The sequence below is a fragment of the Microcaecilia unicolor genome, chromosome 2 (assembly GCF_901765095.1).
Source record: "Microcaecilia unicolor chromosome 2, aMicUni1.1, whole genome shotgun sequence".
Taxonomy (NCBI): Eukaryota; Metazoa; Chordata; class Amphibia; order Gymnophiona; family Siphonopidae; genus Microcaecilia; species Microcaecilia unicolor.
The window spans coordinates 209190981-209210084 of record NC_044032.1 but is presented as its reverse complement, the minus strand read 5'-3'; the positions used below and the strand labels follow the sequence as shown (position 1 = coordinate 209210084).

The 19104-nt window shown below is 45.6% G+C and overlaps 1 protein-coding gene across 3 annotated transcripts in view; it reads right to left on the bottom strand.

Moving 5' to 3' along the window:
- Positions 1 to 19104, bottom strand: part of NAA35 (N(alpha)-acetyltransferase 35, NatC auxiliary subunit) — a 212113-nt gene that overhangs the window by 96884 nt on the left and 96125 nt on the right. For all 3 annotated transcript variants that reach the window (XM_030193674.1, XM_030193673.1, XM_030193676.1), the window contains 3 exons: positions 18902 to 18985; positions 7716 to 7830; positions 1172 to 1350 (listed from right to left, as the gene is read on the bottom strand). In XM_030193674.1, coding sequence (XP_030049534.1) covers positions 1172 to 1350; positions 7716 to 7830; positions 18902 to 18985 — 378 coding nt within the window. The remainder of the gene's footprint in view (positions 1 to 1171; positions 1351 to 7715; positions 7831 to 18901; positions 18986 to 19104) is intronic.

Genomic DNA, 19104 nt, shown 5'->3' with positions numbered 1-19104 from the left:
GTTACGGAGTTATGCAAAATAAAAACAAATTATTTTAAAGTGAAAAAAAATATATTGGGCACCGCTCTGCCCCCCCCTCTCAGGAGCCCCCAACAATATACGTCCTGCCAAACGGGGATGTCTGCTCTCCCAAATAAACTGTGACAGAAAACCCTGCAGTTGTTTAAGTGTCCGCCTCGGAACCGCCACTGGCAGTAACAAACAGAAATAACAATCTAGGCAGCACATTCGTCTTCACAACCGCCATGCACCCCCACCAGGAAAGCCACAACCCACTTCCATCGGGATAACTCCACCCGTCCCAGACTTTTTCTTGTCATGCCTTTTGCTGGAAGCAAACCTTTCCTCAGAAACTACTGAAGGAGTCAAGTTACTGTGAAATATATGCTTCTGCTTTTTGTTTTTCTTCTTAAGAACCTACTTTTCATTGACCCCTTGTAAGCACGAACTAGTAGCCGGTAAGGAAGGAGGAGGTAGAACAGAGCCGCAGTCCTGTTGAGCAGGGAACATGACATGCACTGCTTGCCCCATGAGAGAAAGTGGAAAAAGTTTGTGCCACCTCGTGAAACTCCAGAACGGGGCCCAGAGGGGGTTGATGCTGAAAAAGTTGGCTTTTGCTTTGGAGCCGTGGCCGTAAAATAAAATTGCTTAAGTGAAACCGAAAATGAAACAGTCTACAATAAGGACCATGGTAGTGATTTGAAGAGAGGGCCGCAATTGTCCATGTCAGCAAAAGTATACTGAATGCTTATGGCAGTCTCGCCCAATGCGGGAATTCCATGTAGCTGAACTAGCAAAAAGACACCTATCAGTTGGAGGAGGGGTCCCAGCACCTAGCAGTATCAGAGGACATCACCATAAAGTGTGCCTGCATTTACCCTGCTTGTCTATGAAGAATATTCCCTCTCCCTAAATTTAGACACTATCTATACATTTCAGGTATATGATTGATGTCTCCAAATTGATGACATCAGTTCTTGATATTAAGCAAACAATAGGACTAATGTTCTAGATACCTACCCAAATGATGAACCTGTAGAATAATTTCACTTTCTTCTTTGTACTCATGTAGAAAATGTATACTATCACTTGTGTGGAAGTAAAAATTGTAATTGCTGAATGAACCTTCATATGTTATTTGTTATATCCAAACACTGGCTTTCATACTTACCAATATACTGTGCAAATTGGTTGAATTGACGACTTCACACACATTTTTTATTCTATCTATAAGTTTTGCAAAGTAGTTGACCATTTCTTCTTTCTTAATTATTTTTGCATATCGTGGAAAGGTTGGAGGAAGCAACCTCTGATTAACTAGAGGTTCAAACCCCATCATAATAGGATGATCTAAAATAAAATAAATTTAACATCTGTGAAAAGGAACAGGTAAATGCACTGGACAGAGTGTGATCATGTAACCCACATGGAAAAATTACAACTGAACCAATCTGACATTTTTCTGTCATCATTTACTATATGGAACCTCAGATGCTTTCAAAAATGATGGGATAGGATACCATTGCTCTATTCCATTTCTCTGTCCCTTGGAGTATCTACTCCTTAACCAAGAAACAGTACATGTATTGATCCCTGGGCATACTTTTATCTGGGAAAAGTGAGGACAGTTTTCAGACAACCAATACATCCAGATAAACAAGCATTTATCCATGTACTGGTACATGGCTTCTGGAAATTGCTTAACTGTACATTTTTATTTGATGCAGACACTTTATAAAGAGAATAAAGGCGTGCATGCCAACTCTTGAAAGACCAGGTGTACTACCTACAAAAAAGCAAAAATACTTACCTGTAGCAGGTATTCTCTGAGAACAGAAGGCTGATTGTTCTAACATGTGGGGTCGACGTCCGCGTCGGCCCAGGAATCGGCATTTTGCAAGCAAAATATAAACAAAGTTTTGCCAGAGTCTTCTGGCGTGCGGGTAGCGTGCACCGCGCATGCGCAGACTGATACGTCTCATCGGTTAAATCAAAAAGCATATAAAGAAATAAATAACTCCAAAGGGGAGGTGGGCGGGTTTGTGAGAACAATCAGCCTGCTGTCCTCGGAGAAGACCTGCTACAGGTAAGTATCTTAGCTTTCTCCGAGGACAAGCAGGCTGCTTGTTCTCACATGTAGGGTATCCCTAGCAACCAGGCTCACTCAAAACAATGAACATTGGTCAATTGGGACTCGCAACAGCGAGGACATAACATAGATTAACCTGAAACCATAAACAACTAACAGAGTGCAGCCTGGAACAGAACAAAAATGGGTCTAGGGGGGTGGAGTTGGATTCTAAACCCCAAACAGATTCTGCAGGACTGACTGCCCAAACCGACTGTCGCGTTGGGTATCCTGCTGAAGGCAGTAGTGAGATGTGAATGTGTGGACTGCTGACCACGTTGCAGCCTTGCAAATCTCTTCAATAGAGGCTGACTTTAAGTGGGCCACTGACGCAGCCATGGCTCTAACATTATGAGCCGTGACATGGCTTGGGCATAAGCGAAGGAAATGCAATCTGCTAGCCAACTGGAGATTGTGCGTTTTCCCGATGGTGACTCCCCTCCTGTTGGGATCAAAAGAAACAAACAACTGGGCGGACTGTCTGAAGGGCTTTGTCCACTCCACATAGAAGGCTAATACTCTCTTGCAGTCCAAGGTATGCAAACTGCTTTCGCCAGGGCGGGTATGAGGACGGGGAAAGAATGCTGGCAAGACAATTGACTGGTTCAGATGGAACTCCAACACCACCTTCGGCAGGAACTTAGGGTGCATGCGGAGGACTACTCTGTTGTGATGAAACTTGATATAAGGTGCATGCACTACCAAGGCCTGAAGCTCACTGACCCTACGAGCTGAAGTAACAGCAGGAATTCAGTGGCTCAAAAGGAGGCTTCATCAGCTGGGTGAGAACGACGTTGAGATCCCATGACACTGGTGGAGGTTGGACAGGGGGCTTTGACAAAAGCAAACCTCTCATGAAGCGAACAACTAAAGGCTGTCCAGAGATAGGCTTACCCTCTATACGGCGATATAGGCACTAATCGCACTAAGATGAACCCTTACTGAGTTGGTTTTGAGGCCAGACTCTGATAAGTGTAGAAGGTATTCAAGCAGGGTCTGTGTAGGACAAGAAAGAGGATCTAGGGCCTTGCTGTCACACCAGACGGCAAACCTCCTCCATTTGAAAAAGAGTAACATCTCTTCGTGGAGTCTTTTCTGGAAGCAAGACTCGGGAGACACCCTCTGAAACACCCAAGGAGGCAAATTCTAAGCTCTCAATATCCAGGCCGTGAGAGCCAGAGACTGGAGGTTGGGATGTAGAAGCGACCCCTCGTTCTGGGTGATGAGGGTTGGAAAACATTACAATCTTCACGATTCCTCGGAGGACAACTAAAGAAGAAGAGGGATCCAAATCTGACGCGGCCAGAAGGGTGCAATCAGGATCATGGTTCCACAGTCTTGCTTGAGTTTCAGCAAAGTCTTCCCTACTAGAGGTATGGGAGAATACGCATACAGAAGGCCTGTCCCCCAATGCAGGAGAAAGGCATCTGACGCTAGTCTGTCGTGGGCCTGAACCCTGGAACAGAACTGAGGGACCTTGTGATTGATCTGAGTGGCAAAAAGATCCACCGAGGGGATGCCCCACGCTCGGAAGATCTTGCGGACTACGCCCATGTTCATTGACCACTCGTGAGGTTGCATTATCCTGCTCAATCTGTCAGCCAGACTGCTGTTTACGCCTGCCAGATAAGTGGCTCGGAGAAACATGCCGTGACGGCATGCCCAAAGCCACATCTGGATGGCTTCCTGACACAGAGGGCGAGATCCGGTGCCCCCCTGCTTGTTGGTGTAATACATGGCAACCTGATTGTCTGTCTGAATCAAAATGATTTGGTTGGACAGCCAATCTCTGAAAGCCTTTAGAGCGTTCCAGATCGCTCGCAATTCCAGGAGGTTGATCTGAAGACTTTTTTCCTGAAAGAACCAAGCTCCTTGAGTGTGAAGCCCATTTACATGAGCACCCCACCCCAGGAGGGATGCATCCGTCATCAGCACTTTTTGTGGCTGAAGAATTTGGAATGGACGTCCCAAGGTCAAATTGGATCGAATCATCCACCACTGAAGGGAAACATGAAAGTTGGTGGACAGTTGGATCACATCCTCTAGATCCCCTGCAGCTTGACACCACTGGGAAGCTAGGGTCCATTGAGCTGGTCTCGTGTGTAGATGTGCCATGGGAGTTACATGAACTGTGGAGGCCATGTGCCCCAGGAGTCTCAACATCTGCCGAGCCGTGATCTGTTGAGACGTTCACACTATGGACACTAGGGACAGGAGGTTGTCTGCCCTTGTCTCGGAAAGATAAGCACGAGCTGTCTTTGTGTTCAACAAAGCTCCAATGAATTCCAATTTTTTGAACTGGGGTGAGATGGGACTTGGAATAATCTATCACAAACCCCAATAGTTCTAGCACTTGAATAGTCATTCGCATGGACTGCAGAGCACCTGCTTCCGAGGTGCTCTTTACCAGCCAATCGTCGAGATAAGGGAAGACATGCACTCCCAGACGCAAGACCAAAGGGCAGTACACAGTACTGAAAGTGCTGTGTTCCTAGCTGAAATTGAAGATACCTCCTGTGAGCTGGAAGTATCAAGATATGTGTGTAAGCATCCTTTAAGTCCAGAGACAATAGCCAATCGTTCTCTTGAATCATGGGAAGAAGGGAGCCCAGGGAAACCATCCTGAATTTTTCTCGGACTAGAAATTTGTTCAAGGCCCTTAGGTCTATGATGAGACACATCCCCCCTGTTTTCTTTTGCACAAGGAAGTACCTGGAATAGAATCCCCAGCCCTTCTTCCCATTCCACCACTTGGGCCTTTAGAAGGGCGGAGAGTTCCTCTGCAAGTATCTGCTTGTGCTGGGAGCTGTAAGAATGAGCTTCCGGTGGGCAATTTGAAGGTTTGGATTCCAGATTGAGGGTGTATCCTAACCGGACTATTTGAAGAACCCACCGGTCGGAGGTTATGAGAGGCCACCTTTGGTGAAAAAACATCAACCTCCCACCTACCGGCAAGTCATCTGGTACTGACACTTTTACTGAGGCTATGCTGAACTGGAGCCAGTCAAAAGCCCGTCCCTTGCTTTTGCTGGGGAGCATCAGGGGCCTTAGGCGCATGCTGTTGACGAGAACGAGCGTGCTGGGTATGAGCCTGGGCAGGCTGCCGAGAAGCAGGAGTGTACCTACGCCTAGGATAGGAATAGGGAGCACTCCTCTTCCCCTCCCAAAACCTCCTAGATGAGGAGGTAGTAGCAGAAGACGCCCGGCGGGAGAGAGAATCCATAGAATCATTATGCTTCTTGATCTGGTCAACTATATCCTCTACTTTATCACCAAAAAGGTTATTCCCCCCGGCAAGGAACATCTGCCATCTGCTGCTGGACCAAATGATCCAGATCAGAAACACGCAGCCATGAGAGTCTGCGCATCACTATACCTTGAGCAGCGATCCTGGATGCTACATCAAAAGTGTCGTATGTACCCCTGGCCAGGAATTTTCGACACTCTTCTGCTGCCTAACCACCTGGCGAAAATCAACCAAGCTGGGCAGTTGCCTCACGAAGTTCCGCAAGTGGACGCTTGTGAAGAGCTGGTATGTCTGGATCTTGGCAGTGAACGTAGCGGCCCGATACGTCTTCCTCCCAAAAGAGTCCAAGATTCTAGATTCTCTGCCTGGGGGCGCCGAGGCATAGTCCCTAGTGCTCTTGGCTCTTTTGAGAGCGGAGTCCACCACCATGGAATTGTGAGGTAGCTGAGACTTCATCAATCCAGGTTCACCGTGGATCCGATATTGGGATTCAGCTTTTTTTGGGATCATGGGATTAGACAGAGGGAACGACCAGTTTCCTTCAGTACGTTATGCAAAGGAGCCGTTGCAGCCTCTCTAAGTGGCGAAGGATAATCCAGGACCTCGAGCATCTCAGCCCTGGGCTCATCCTCAACCTCCATAGGGAAGGGAATAGCTGCAGCCATTTCCCTGACAAAGGAGGTAAAGGATAGACTATCCAGCGGAGAAAGTCTCCTTTCTGGTGGAGGGGAAGGTTCCACAGGGCTCGTCAGAAGAAAAGTACCTGGGATCTTCCTCTTCCTCCCACGAACGCTCATCTTCAGTATTGGACAAGTCATCCCTCAGAGCAGTCCGAAACTGAGCCTGCCTCGACGCCGTGGAACGACATCCTTGATGGCGGTGCCGAGAAGTCGACACCCACCTGGACTGCGGTGAAGCTTCCTCCACCGACGTCGAAGGGGAGTCGACCTGGGTGGCAGCCGATGCCACAGGCAGCACCGAGGTCGAGGACCTCACCACAGGCGAAGGGCCAGATGTCGCTACAGCAGATGGTACGGAAGGCGCAAGCACCCCCGACACGGAAGCAAACTGGCGCAGCAATCCTTCCAGAAACTACAGAAGCAGGGCCCTGATGCGCTCGTCGAAAGCCGCTGTCGGACAAGGCTGCGGGGTAAGTGGCAGAATCTGTTGAGGCTCGGGAGCAGGTACCGGGCTGCCAAAAGACCGACGCATCGGCACCTCCTGTACAGAGGGGGCGCGATCCTCTTGGCGCCGACGCTTCTCGGGTGCCAATTCCTTCCACGCCCTGGAGCTCCCAGCACCTTGTGTCGAAAGAGAACGATGACGGTGCTTCTTCGCCTTCGCTCAACGCCCGTCATCAAGACTCCTCGGTACCGATGAGGAGGATGTGGAATTCTCACGCCTCCTCAGGGTCGGGCCTGCATAACAGGAGGCCTCAAGGCAGGTGGAGACCTACTCGATGCCTCACTGCTCCTCCTAGCGCGAGTTGGTCTTTCAGCAGCCATTACCTCCGCTCCCGACGTCAACGCCGCCGACCTCAGTACCGATGTCGACGTTGACAACAAAGGACCGGACCGAGCCCCAAAAACTTTTTCTAACAGACACTACGGGAAATTTTTTTTTTTTTTTTTAATAGACAATTGAAGTAAAATAAAAGAAAATTTAGAACAAAAAAGCGAAAAAAAACTCGAATGACTCTTTCCTGGACGATTGTGCCTGTTAACAGAAAAAGGGCACAAAAAATAAGGGGACAACCCGGCCGCATCGAAAAACAAAGGAAACTTTAAAAAGTGAAAAAAATGACAAGACTTGCGGGAAATCAGTCCGCAAATGCGCGGTGCGCGCTGCACGTGCGCCAGAAGACTCTGGCAAAACTTTGTTTATATTTTGCTTGCAAAATGCCGATTCCTGGGCCGACGCAGACGTCGACCCCACATATGAGAACAAGCAGCCTGCTTGTCCTCGGAGAACTTTAATAACTTAGGGTTTTCTTTTACAAAACCATGCTACCAATTCTCGGTGAGGCAAATGGGCTTCCTCTCATCTGTCATGCGAGAATTGCTAGCATGGCTTTGTAAAAGAAGCCCTTAAGTATTCAATTAGAGTTCCAAAGACTAGGAACAAGACTGACACTAGTTTCCCTGACATCACCAGTCCTTTGATAAATGATCCCAGACACTAGACCAAAGTGAGATTATCATGAGCTGTTTAGTGCTGCAAAACTAGATCAAGTGGGGTACTTGGCAGAAATACTGTACAATAAAAGTTACAACTTGTTCTGTCCAACAGAGCACAGGCAGCAGTGTGAAAAAGGGACAAACAGGCCAATGTGTACAGTACCTCCTTTGGTGGTGTCATTTTGGGCCTGAATGCCATGATGTAGGGAGTGCTGAATGGCAGAAAGGAGGTCTGCTGCTTGGCTTATCAGCTTCTGAGCTTCTTGTACTGCACTTGTCTGGAAAAAAAGGGACAATAAGGGACAATATTCACATTCTTTCCATAATCAGCAACGTACAAAAACCAAACCCCAAACTAAAATTTCAAAATAAATTCTTTCCACCAAATTATATAAAAGTAATTAAACTAAAGAACATATTAGATTACTGGCTATCACGAAACACCTAGCCACCCATTTGGGGTTACCCACGGCCACTTAAGAGTGTCTATCCCCAGCACAGCTCAGGTCCACCTGCCGCTTGTGCTCTACACTAGCACCCCCTCTTCCCACAGACTGGGTCCCAACCGCCTCAGGGCGAGTCTCCGCTCTCAAGTTATCCCCAGTGATTTCTAGGTTACTGAGGCCACACTCCCAGTGGTCCCATAGTTCCCAGAAAGCACTCACAGACCACAAGGATTCTTCATCAATCCAGACAAGCAAAATGAACAAACAAATGTGTTTATTCTCAGAACTTCGAACAGTGGACAAAAAAAAACATGCATTTAACAAACAATAACCAGTAGCTGAAAAAAAATGATCAATTAAAAAACTAACTAAACATTTGCATACTTCCTAGAAAGTACCTGGGGAGAGGACATATATAGCTGTTCACCAGTTATAAAATAACTGTTTTTTACAGGGCTTCAGCAAAGAGCTCTCTCTCGCTTTTCTCCCAGGCTGAAACTGAAGCAACGGCCAGCCACTGCTGGGTAATTTCAAAACTCGAGGCCAATCAGAGCCCAGAACAGTCATGTTTCAAATAAAAACTGGCTACATCACTGCAATGCACTTCCTATTATCTGTGTGCTAACTAAGAAAGAGGGGTCAAGCCTCTGTAACAGTTTTAAGCATAAACATACATCATCTGCTGGCCAAACCAGAGAAATACAGAATCAATTAAAGCAGGAAAATATCCACTGTAGACACCAAGAATGGGTGTCTTTTCCTGAGATGGTCCGGTTATACCGGGTACAGCATTTGAAGTCACTGGGAGTCTTCGATGACATGAAAGGAAAAATGGCTTCACCGAAATTAAAAGTCGCAATGGTGCCTAAAAAGGGGAAAAGGGTACAAAAAGGATACCCAACCGAGCAGGCCTAAAACCGGCACGCACCGAAAAAGAACTAAAACTTAAATACAGGCAAACGTAACTAATTATAAGGGACTTTTTTTTTGTCAAATTAAAAACAAAGGAAGAAAAAAAGGGAGCAGGTAGAGAAAAAAAAATCGCTGAAAAAGCACAAAAACAGCTCTCTCCTGGACGTGTGAGGAACAAGCGAAAGAAAGCTGGCGTTCCTCATGCAGAGAAAATGAAATTGAAAGGCGCAGTCGTGCCGCAGGCAGGAAGGTACATGCACATGCACAGTGGGGCACTGCTCATGCTCCAGAAAGCTCTCTTTAATCTCTGGTATTTTGCTGGCCCGGGCAGCACAGGATGCGTTAACCCACTTGTGAGAATGATAAGCCTCAGAGAATAAAGAAGTCCTCTAGTTAAGGAGAATAACAATTAATAGTTCATGCAAGTCAGTAAACAAATCAACAAATTTCAGCTTCAAATAGATGAGCTTAAGGCCTTCCTGAACAAAGAATAGGAGTCAAATTGCCTTATTTGAAGATGTAGCTGATACCAAATTGACACACCCTCATAGGCAAAAGTAAGCTCTAAGAGATGCTTATGACGAGTATTTCTCATCGATGGATAATTAAGTTTCATACAAGTCAGCTGAGTAGATGGAAAAGATCTTGGAATATTCAACTATACACCAATTTCTCAGAGGCCAGGCCATATAGTAACTTTAAAAAACAAGGCACGCCACTTTAAATTTTATTCTCGCTCTACCAATGCAACTTCGCCAACAAAGGAAAGGCTCTCTCAAACTTTCATAATTGAAAATTAAATCTAGCAGCAGGCTGGGATCACGTGATGCTGAGCTGAGTTCCCAGCTCCCCTGACTTAACATCTATCCCCAGCGTTATTTTAGTTTGCCTTTTTCCTTATCAAGTCTGCAGTGCTTAATTCCTGACAGCATCAGTGAGTAGTCTGAGGCTTTTGGTACACAAATCGGGCTGAAATGTCGACTAAACAGCCGAAGAAAGATGGTGCTCGGGGACGTGCAGGAGAGGCTAGAACGGCGGATGGATATTCCTTGACCTCACAATCAGTGGGCTCTGCGTGGGCCGCGGAAGTCGCAGCGAAAGTTTCTCACATGCTGGAGTCCTCAGTAAATCGTAAGCTGCAAAAGGTAACTGATAAATTAGAAGGAATTGATGGTAAACTGGGAACAATTTGCTCAGATCTCTCAGCATATCAACAATGCCTCTCTGATAGAAGATAAGGTTCAACAACAAATTACGTAACTGCAAATCATGCAACAGAAAACAGATCACATTGAAACCAAGCTGGAGGACTTAGAGAACCAGGCACATCGGAGCAATATTCATATGACTGGGCTTCCGGAAACAATTAAGGAGACAGAGTTACGTGAGTTTCTGGAGAGTTGGCTCCCCTAAGGCATTAAAGTTGCAGCTCCCAGCAGGTTTGCTGCGCACTGAGCGCACACATCGTTTGGGACCCGTGAAGCCTCAGGACTCGCGTCCTCGGAGTGTAATATTTAAATTGCTGAATTTCGCCCACAAGCAGGAGATATTTCGGGCCTTACGTCATGAAAGCCCTCTGCAGTATGAGACTAATCAGATTCACTGTTTCCAGGATTTTTTAGGGGAGCTTGTAACCTCTTATATACCAAAAAGATCCAGTCTGCTCTACTTTACCTGGCACAATTGAGGATTTCGTAAGAAGGAAAGGTACATGTGTTTACCTCAGCTGATGAGGCGCTGCAGTTTGCGAACCGGGTGACTGGTCCTTCAGAATTGCATTGAGCTTCTCCTCCTTGGACACAACTTTGGTATTAAGGGCTTGCTGTGAGGGCTTGAAATTTCAGTACAGAGAGACTATTTGAGACGTTTCTCTTAGAATATTGATGAATGTGGGTTGTTTTGTTTTGTTTTTATTTTTTTTTTTACACAGCAGGGAGGGGGGGTGGGGAGCTCTCATGATCTGGTCCTGGAAGAGGATGTGCTTGGTTTAATGGGGAAGGGGAAAATGGGCAGGGAGGGATTGGTTGGATGTGGGGGTGGGATGTGTGTGTAGGTATGTTTTGGTTCTGGATGGAGTGGTATTGTGGGAGGGTTGGTGATTAGGATGAGTGTGGGAGGGTGCCCGGGGTCTGGGGGGTATCCCTTCTGGAGTCCTTTTTTTCTGAAGTTATTTTTTGTTGCCATGAGGGATTATTGGGCCCTTGGGATCACTTACGGTAGTATCGTGGAACTTGGATGGGGTTTCCTCTCCTATTAAAAGGACCAAGGTGCTACAGGCTTTACAAAGACAAAGGTCAGACTTTGCTTTTGTGCAAGAAATGCATTAAACTTCAGCAGAACATGTTAAATTTCAGAAAGGGTGGGTTGGTAGTTTGTTCAAGGCCCCTGCAGTCCACCGGAAGGCAGTAGTGATGATCCTTATCCAAAGAGGATTAAATGTACAGGTTAAGTCTACAGTCAAGGACCCAGGGGGAGTTATATTTTTGCTTCAATTGAGCTTGCTGGCCGTCTCCTGGTGCTATGTAATGTTTATGCCCCGAACATTTTAAAGTTTTCTATCAAGGCTTAATTGCATTATTGACCCCTTGCAAGGCTGGGCAGCTGATTCTCAGGGGGGATTTTAATTTAGTCCTGGACTCTTCTTTAGATAGATCAGCTTGTGGTATTCGGGGTCCTGGGGGAGGTCATGGCACCCTGGCATTGCTCTGTAATACACTAGATCTAGTGGATGTGTGGAGGTCCTTCACCCTATGGATCAGGATTATACCCATCTCGACAGAGCACATGCATCTCAATCCCGATTAGATTATTTGTTTCTAGTTTCCTCCTTTCTCAAATTCCCAGGGCAGAGATTGGTCCTTATGAAGTGTCAGATCATGCCATGATATGGTTTCAATTGAATTTGGGGTCTGGAGCAAAGGGGGGTTACACATGCAGATATCCTTTGGACTTAGTGGGAGACCAAAAGTTCCATGCCTTTCTAACGGAACATTGGGAGGACTATGAGTTTCATAATGGGGTTCATAGGCATCAGCCTGCTCTCTATTGGGGAAACAACGAAAGCTGTGTTAAGGGGGGACATGATTTCCTACAGAGCTCAGGCTCAGAAAATGAGAGATAAAAGAAATTCTTAGATTGGAAAAAGTGATAAGAAATCATAGAATTAAGTATGGACACTTCCCCTCCGAGACACAGAGAGTGGCTTTGATGACATCCCATAGGGAATTAAATGAACTTTTACATCAGCGGGCGGTGAAGTCGCAACTTTATTATAAACTAGTAAAAAAGGCCCATTTCCGAAACCAATGAAACGGGCGCTAGCATGTGGTTTTTTGTGTGTGTGTATGTGTCACAGAGTTATTTTGTGTGTGTGTGTGTGTGTGTGAGGGTGTGGTGTGTGTGCAGGTTGTTGACGTGTGTCTTTTTTTGTTTTGTTTTTTGCTTTGGGGTTGGGGGATGTGCTGTGCTTTGCTGGCAAAGTGGGTTGGATTGGTGTGTGGCTTTGAGGGTGTGTTTCTGTTGTATTGTGTGTGTGTGGTTTTGTCTGTCAAGGAGGTTTGTGGAGGGGGGGTCTTTCTGTTGGTGAAATGTAAATGTGGTTGTAGGGGGGTCAGCCTTTGTTGAGTGTTGTTTTTTTTTTCCATGTTTTGTTTTGTGTTGTGCTGAGGCAGCAGTGTTGTTTTAGATGGGCGGAAGGTAGAGGAGCACGTTCTTTGTCTGTCGGTATTTTTTGGCCGTTTCAGGGCTGCTGTAGGGGAATGCTGGAAGAAAAATGTGCTGTTGGAAGCAGCGCCATCTTTTTCCATTGGGCTGGGGTTCTGGGCATCCTGGAGGTGGGTGACGGCTTGCCTGAGTACGGGGATGGTTGTTTTAAGTTGGCGGAAGGGAGAAGAGCACGGTCTCGGGCCGTCGGGGGGTGATCCGGTATGTTTGGTCCATTTCAGGCCGGCTGCAGGGGAATGCTGGAACATTTATGCGCTGCAGGAATCAGCGCCGTCTTTTTCCGGGTGCTCGGGGAATCCCCGAGGTGGGAGACAGCTTGCCTGAGGCTGGGGATGGTTGGGCACGTCCTTGGCCGCTTCGGCAAAAGGGGAAGAGGAAGGGGGTGGGGAGTTACCTGCAGCCGCCTGAGAAACCATGTATTCTTTGTTTGTTTTGTATTATTAGTTTGCATTTCTGTTGAAGAAAAAGTGGATGCCTTTCGAATGATGGAGGTGGTGCGTCGGTGTGCGGTTGTTTCATTAGTTTGGCAGCCAGTCTCCAGCGATTCTTAGGCAGGGAAGGAGTACTCCTCCCCCTTCCTTGGTCGCTGTTTGCTGCTGGCTGGGTCACGGGTAATCCTTCCAGCTGGGCTGCAGCTTGTCTTGTTCGCCCACGTCCCAGATGGTGATGGGCACGTTGTTTTCCAGCTCCTCTGACTCCATGTCAAGCGATCCCAAATAAAGTCTGTGCTATAGGCCCTCTGGCACTCTTCAGTACTGGCATTAGGCATTTAAAAATTTCTCCCCCCCCCCTCCCCCGGTCTATTTTTGCACATACCCACAGCAGGAATATTCTTCTCTCATTCCAGCGGTGGTTCTGTGCTCTCCGTGCTGCACAGATAATGAGCCATTCTGCTGGGGAATGCTCCTCCCTTATTGTCACGTAGTTTCCTCTGATTGGTCCGTCTTACGTTGCCTAGTGTTGCCTGGGAACGGTGTTGTGATGGTCCTTTGTGTTTCAGAATGTTGAGGGTGTTTTTTCTGATTGGTCCGTCATGCGAGGGCGGGGCAGAGAGACATGGTCAGTGTTGTGGCTTCACCACCATGAATCCATGAACCCTTCAGTGAGTGACTGAGTGACTTCAGAACGTTGAGGGTGAGTTTTATTATAGTAGATATCAGATGTTTCGTCATGGTAACAAGGTGGGACGATTCCTGGCCCGTCTGGTCGGGAGATGGGCTTTCGTGGGTTCTTGGATGGAGGAATCCTAAGGATAAGCTGTTATGCTCAGATACCGATATAGCCGATTGTTTTCATACATATTATAAATCTCTTTATGCGTCGCCGGAGGGGGATGAATTGGATAGTGATTTGTATTTAAATAACTTAGTGTTACCTAATCTTTCCTCACAGCAGTGTCAAATTTTAAATAAGCCTTTGGCGGAAGGGGACCCCATGTTGGCTTTACAGCAGAGTGCGCGGCATAAAACTCCTGGCCCTGATGGGTATCGCGTGGAATTTTATAAACAATTTTATGAACAGGTTAAATTCCCGAAGCTTGCTATGTTCAATGCGATGGTGGCAGATCGTGCTCTCCCGGATACCTTGAAGTTAGCACAAATAATTGTGTTGCCTGAAGTGGGGAAAAACCCAGAGGATCCTGGTTCTTATAGACCAATCTCTCTCCTTAATGTTGATGTAAAATTGTATGCAAAAATACTAGCTAACAGATTAGCACAGGTGCTTCCAGACCTGGTTGACTTGGCCCAGGTCAGGTTTGTTCGGGGGAGAGGGGCGGCTAAAAATATGCGTTCTATCCTGGCTTCTTTAGAGGTTGTGGTCCAGAGACGTTTGTCGTCTATTCTTGTTAGTTTTGACGTGGAAAAAGAGTTTGATCGGATCTTATGGCCCTTTTTGTTTGCAGTGTTAAGGCATTATGGCTTTGAAGGGTTTTTTGTAGAAGCAATTCGGGTTCTTTGCACAGATCCACAGGCCTATATGTGGGTGAATGGGGTGTGGTCTCAGCAGTTTTGTATTTCAAGGGGTACGCGTCAGGGGTGCCAGTTATCTCCTCTCCTGTTTGTTTTGTCTTTGGACCCTTTAATTAGAGAGATACGCCAACATCCGGAGATTGAGGGAGTTCCTATTGGTCAGTCACAATTTACTTTGTCAGCTTTTGCAAATGATTTATTAATGCACCTCACCGATCACATAAGGTCACTATCTGCCTTATTGGAGTTATTTCAGGAGTTTGGAGACTATGCTGGATTTAAACTTAACTACTCTAAGTCACTAGCACTGGCGTCGACAGTGGAGGTGCAAAAATGGTGGGGGATGGTTTCCCACTGTGCTGGGCACGAGGCTCAGTCTCTTATTTGGGTGTGTGCCTTTCAATGAAGACGTCTGATTTGTACCATCTGAATATCACCTGGTTGTTGCAGGCTGCAGCGAAGCGATTGAAGGCATGGCTGGCACTGCCGCTCACGCTGCATGGTAGAATTCAGTTGCATCGCATGGTGGAGTTTCCGCCCTGGCTTTATATGATGCAGCTAATGCCGTTTTATATTCTAAAGAAAGATCTGAACTGTTGGGATGCTTCTGCTGGGGGGGGGGTAAAAAGTCCAAGCTCTCACTGCCACTTATGATGGGTTCATGGAGGGAGGGTGGGTTAGGTTTGCCAGATTTCAGGCGGCATAACCAGGCCACCTACTCCGTTATCTAGGGGATTGGTTTTTTCATAGGCAGGATTATACGCCGCGACAGCTGAAACTTAGTTATTTTGCTCCCTGCCACTTTTATTTTTTATTACAAGCGCCGTGCTCGGCTAGTCCCACTCCTTTTAGAACTAGTTTATTGTTGCACCCGCTGAGAATGTTCTGGAGGGATGTGGTTAGATTTTGGGGCCTGGACCCTCACACGTCTGATTTGCTCCCCATCGGAGGGAATCCGCTGTTTTCACCTGGAAATAAAAATACTACTTTTCGTAGTTGGGTACAAATGGATATTACCCGGTTGGAACATGTTCTGACTAATAGGGGTTCACTGTTGAGCTTGGGAACTCTGTGGATTGCTATAGAAATTAATAATATCTTTGCTTATAATCAATTGATTCATTATGTTCATTCTTTAACTGCAGAGGCCTTGGGGTCACGACATAGTCATCGCCTGCGACAATTTTTTAAGCCGGTGAGGGGAGATAAGCTATCCGTGTCTGGCCTCTGCAGAGCATTTACTACTCTCCCAACTCAGCGGGACAAAGAGTCTATTGTTACGCTGGGCTAGGGACCTGGTCCAGCCTAATCTTTCCTTGGATTTCACTATTTTGACATCTCGGATTCCCACACTGACTGTTAATGCAGACTTTAGGGAGTGCCAGTATCATATTTTGCATAGGGCATACCTAACCAGAATTCACATTTTTAAAATGGAAGGTGTGGAGACGCCCTTGTGTGCAAAATGCCAGCGAATACCTAGAACATTTTTTCATTCCCTTTGGGATTGTCCTTTGGTGCAGAGATTCTGGACCTCAATTTTGCAATATCTGAAGCTTCTCCTGGGCTCAAGGATTCCGCTTACCCCTTTCGGAGTTCTTTTGGATAAATATGAATTTTTTGTATTACAGAGCGGTCCTGGCTAGACAATTGATTCGCAAAGCCTGTCTGGTTGGCAAGCGTATTATTTTGAGTCTTTGGGTTAGTGACTCTCTGCCAGACTACTGGCACTGGCGGAATACATTTCATGGGCTTATGTTATTTGAGAGACGTGGGGCGCGTTCCTCTTTTAAGAGGAGGAGGGAGTTCCTTAACATTTGGGGACCATACATACAGTCTTTGCACCCACGAGAGAGAAACCTAGTGGTGAATTCTTTGTAGTATCTTTAACTTTGTGAATCTTATCCACTCTAAGTTTTGACCACTGAATGGTTTTGCTTTGTTTTACCTACATACACAGCTGTTTATTTTTTTTCTCACAAGGTGGGGGGCTAGGGTGGGTGGGAGGTTTGCTAAAATGGAAACATCAGTGCATACCTACTTCCTGGGTTACAGGTCATTTTATTGTTAAATACTCCTTAAGTAACTTTGACTATGTCTTGGGTTGTTTTGGTTTATTGTTGGGGAGCGGTAATAATACCTGGCAATTGTGGGACATAGGGATGTTATATTATTTGCCTGTGGATTAGACTGCGAAAGTGTTATTGAGGTTCTATTTAGGGGGCGTACCCATCTTTAGTTAAGAGGGAGAGAAGAATATTTAGATGGGACTGCCAGTTTGTTAAGTGGGATTGAGGATTTTTGCTATGTTGGCAAATGAAGTTTATGGATCAAATTAACCTTTTGGGTTATAGTAGGTTATGAGTGAAGGGGGGGGGAGGGAGGGAGGAGTTAGGAGGGAGAGGTGGGGGTTAATGCTAAAAATTGATGATGATATGTTATTATGAATAGCTGTGCGTACGATCACACAGTGTAATTTCTAACACGATAGGTCATGCTCTTTCTTTTGTATACTTGTGGTTTGTATGTCACCAATAAACAGTTTTAAACATAAATCTAGCAGAAGTATTCTGCAATAGTTGCAGCTTGCTTAACGATTTATCCTAAAGTCCACAGTACAGCGAGTTACATTAATCTACAAATGGAAACAGTATAGCCTGAGCAATATTCCTAAAACCCTGAGGACTCAACACTGATGAAATTGCCCTCAACTGTGTCAATAAAAAGAATAATTTTTTCGCCAGAGAATTAATTTGAGGTTAAAAAGTTAGATTAGAATCAATTAAGATTCCAAGAATTTTAGATTTATCTTCGAACTTCAAGATCTCACCAGAAAGCACTGTAAAATCCCTGTCAGTAAGGAGTTCATATTGACCAAACCAGACTCTTCGTTTTGGGCTTAACTTTAAGAACATAAGAATAGCCATACTGAGTCAGACCAATGGTCCATCTAGCTCAGTATCCTGCTTTTAACAGTGGCCAATCCAGGTCACAGGTACCTGGCAGAAACCCAAATACTAGCAACATTCCATGCTACCAATCCCAGGGCAACAAGTGGCTTCCTCCATGTCATCTCAATAACAGACTATATAGACTTTTCCTCCAGAAACCTGTCCAAACCTTTTTTTAAACCCAGATATGCTGAATGCTGCAATATCCTCTGGCAACTAGTTACAGAGCTTAATTATTAATTGAGTGAAAAAATATTTTCTCCTATTTGTTTTATAAGTATTTTCACGTAATTTCATTGAGTGTCCTCTGGTCTTTGTACTTTTTGAAAAAGATACTTACTGTAGCTGGGCTGTCTCTCTATGAGGACGTAAGCATCCTTTAAAACCAGAGGTCACAACCAGTCTCCTTTTTTGAAGGTAGGGAGTGAGGGTAAACCAGGAAACCATCTGGAACTTTTCTCAAACCAGATGTTTATTCAGGGTCCTTAAGACTATGATAGGACGGAATCCTCCCATGTTCTCTGTGATCAAAAAATACTTGGGAGTAAAATCCCTTCTCACTTTCCCTTGATGGAACAAGCTCAACTACTGCATCGGCCTCTAAGAGGGAAGAGAGCTCCACAGTATTTCCTAAGGTGGTAGGTTTGACCATAATATTCTCGCTGGGAAATTTGGTGGTATGTCAATCAGATGAAGAGGGTATCCTAGTCAAATCATTTTAATACCTAAATGCCAGAAATTATAATGGACCAGCAGTTTACAAAAGCCTGAATCTCCCTCCCACTGGAACCCTGTCCAGAACAGATACTGAAACACTTATGTTCTCATGGAGGCAGTAAAAACCTTATTACTAGTTTTGGCCAGTAAGCTGGTTGGGAATTCTGGGCCCTCTGTTGTCTTGGATGGCAGCAAGATCCTTGCCATGTCCAGGAAGAGAAAGAGAGACTGTTTTCTGCTTTCTTTTTGCCCATTACTGAATTGCTTCACCCTCTCTTAAGGAAAAGTCTGATAAGCAATGCAGAAAGTGAGCATAGCATTCTGAAAAAGTTTTCTCCCAAAAGATCCTAATGTCCGAGCCTCTTGGGGGGGAGGGGGGATGGCAGTGAAGACTGAGTGAGATTTGGAGCTCTCGACTCTTTTGACAGCAAATTGAACCCCAATTTTTAGCAGACTGAAATCTAATCAAAGATCATAACCCTGTCAGCGTGGTCTCATAATAGTCACATTCCACAACACCCGAATGCCTTTGTCTAAATATCAATACCATTAATAAATGCATTTATATTAGCAAGGAAATGTAATAATTTCATCAAAATGGAAAAAATATAATCAAATGAGTCTGCTTACCTCCTTCTTTGTAAATGCTATGAGAACCGTCAGTAACACTCGAGTAAATTTCATTCTGCTGAATACTGCTAAACACTGCTGGTGCTGAAAATGGGAAACATACCACACTACAGTTACAATGCACTGTTTCTCTTTCGAGAAATAGAAAATACACCAGAATTATTTGTTCATATTTACACAGAGGTACCAGAGGCAGGGCTTCA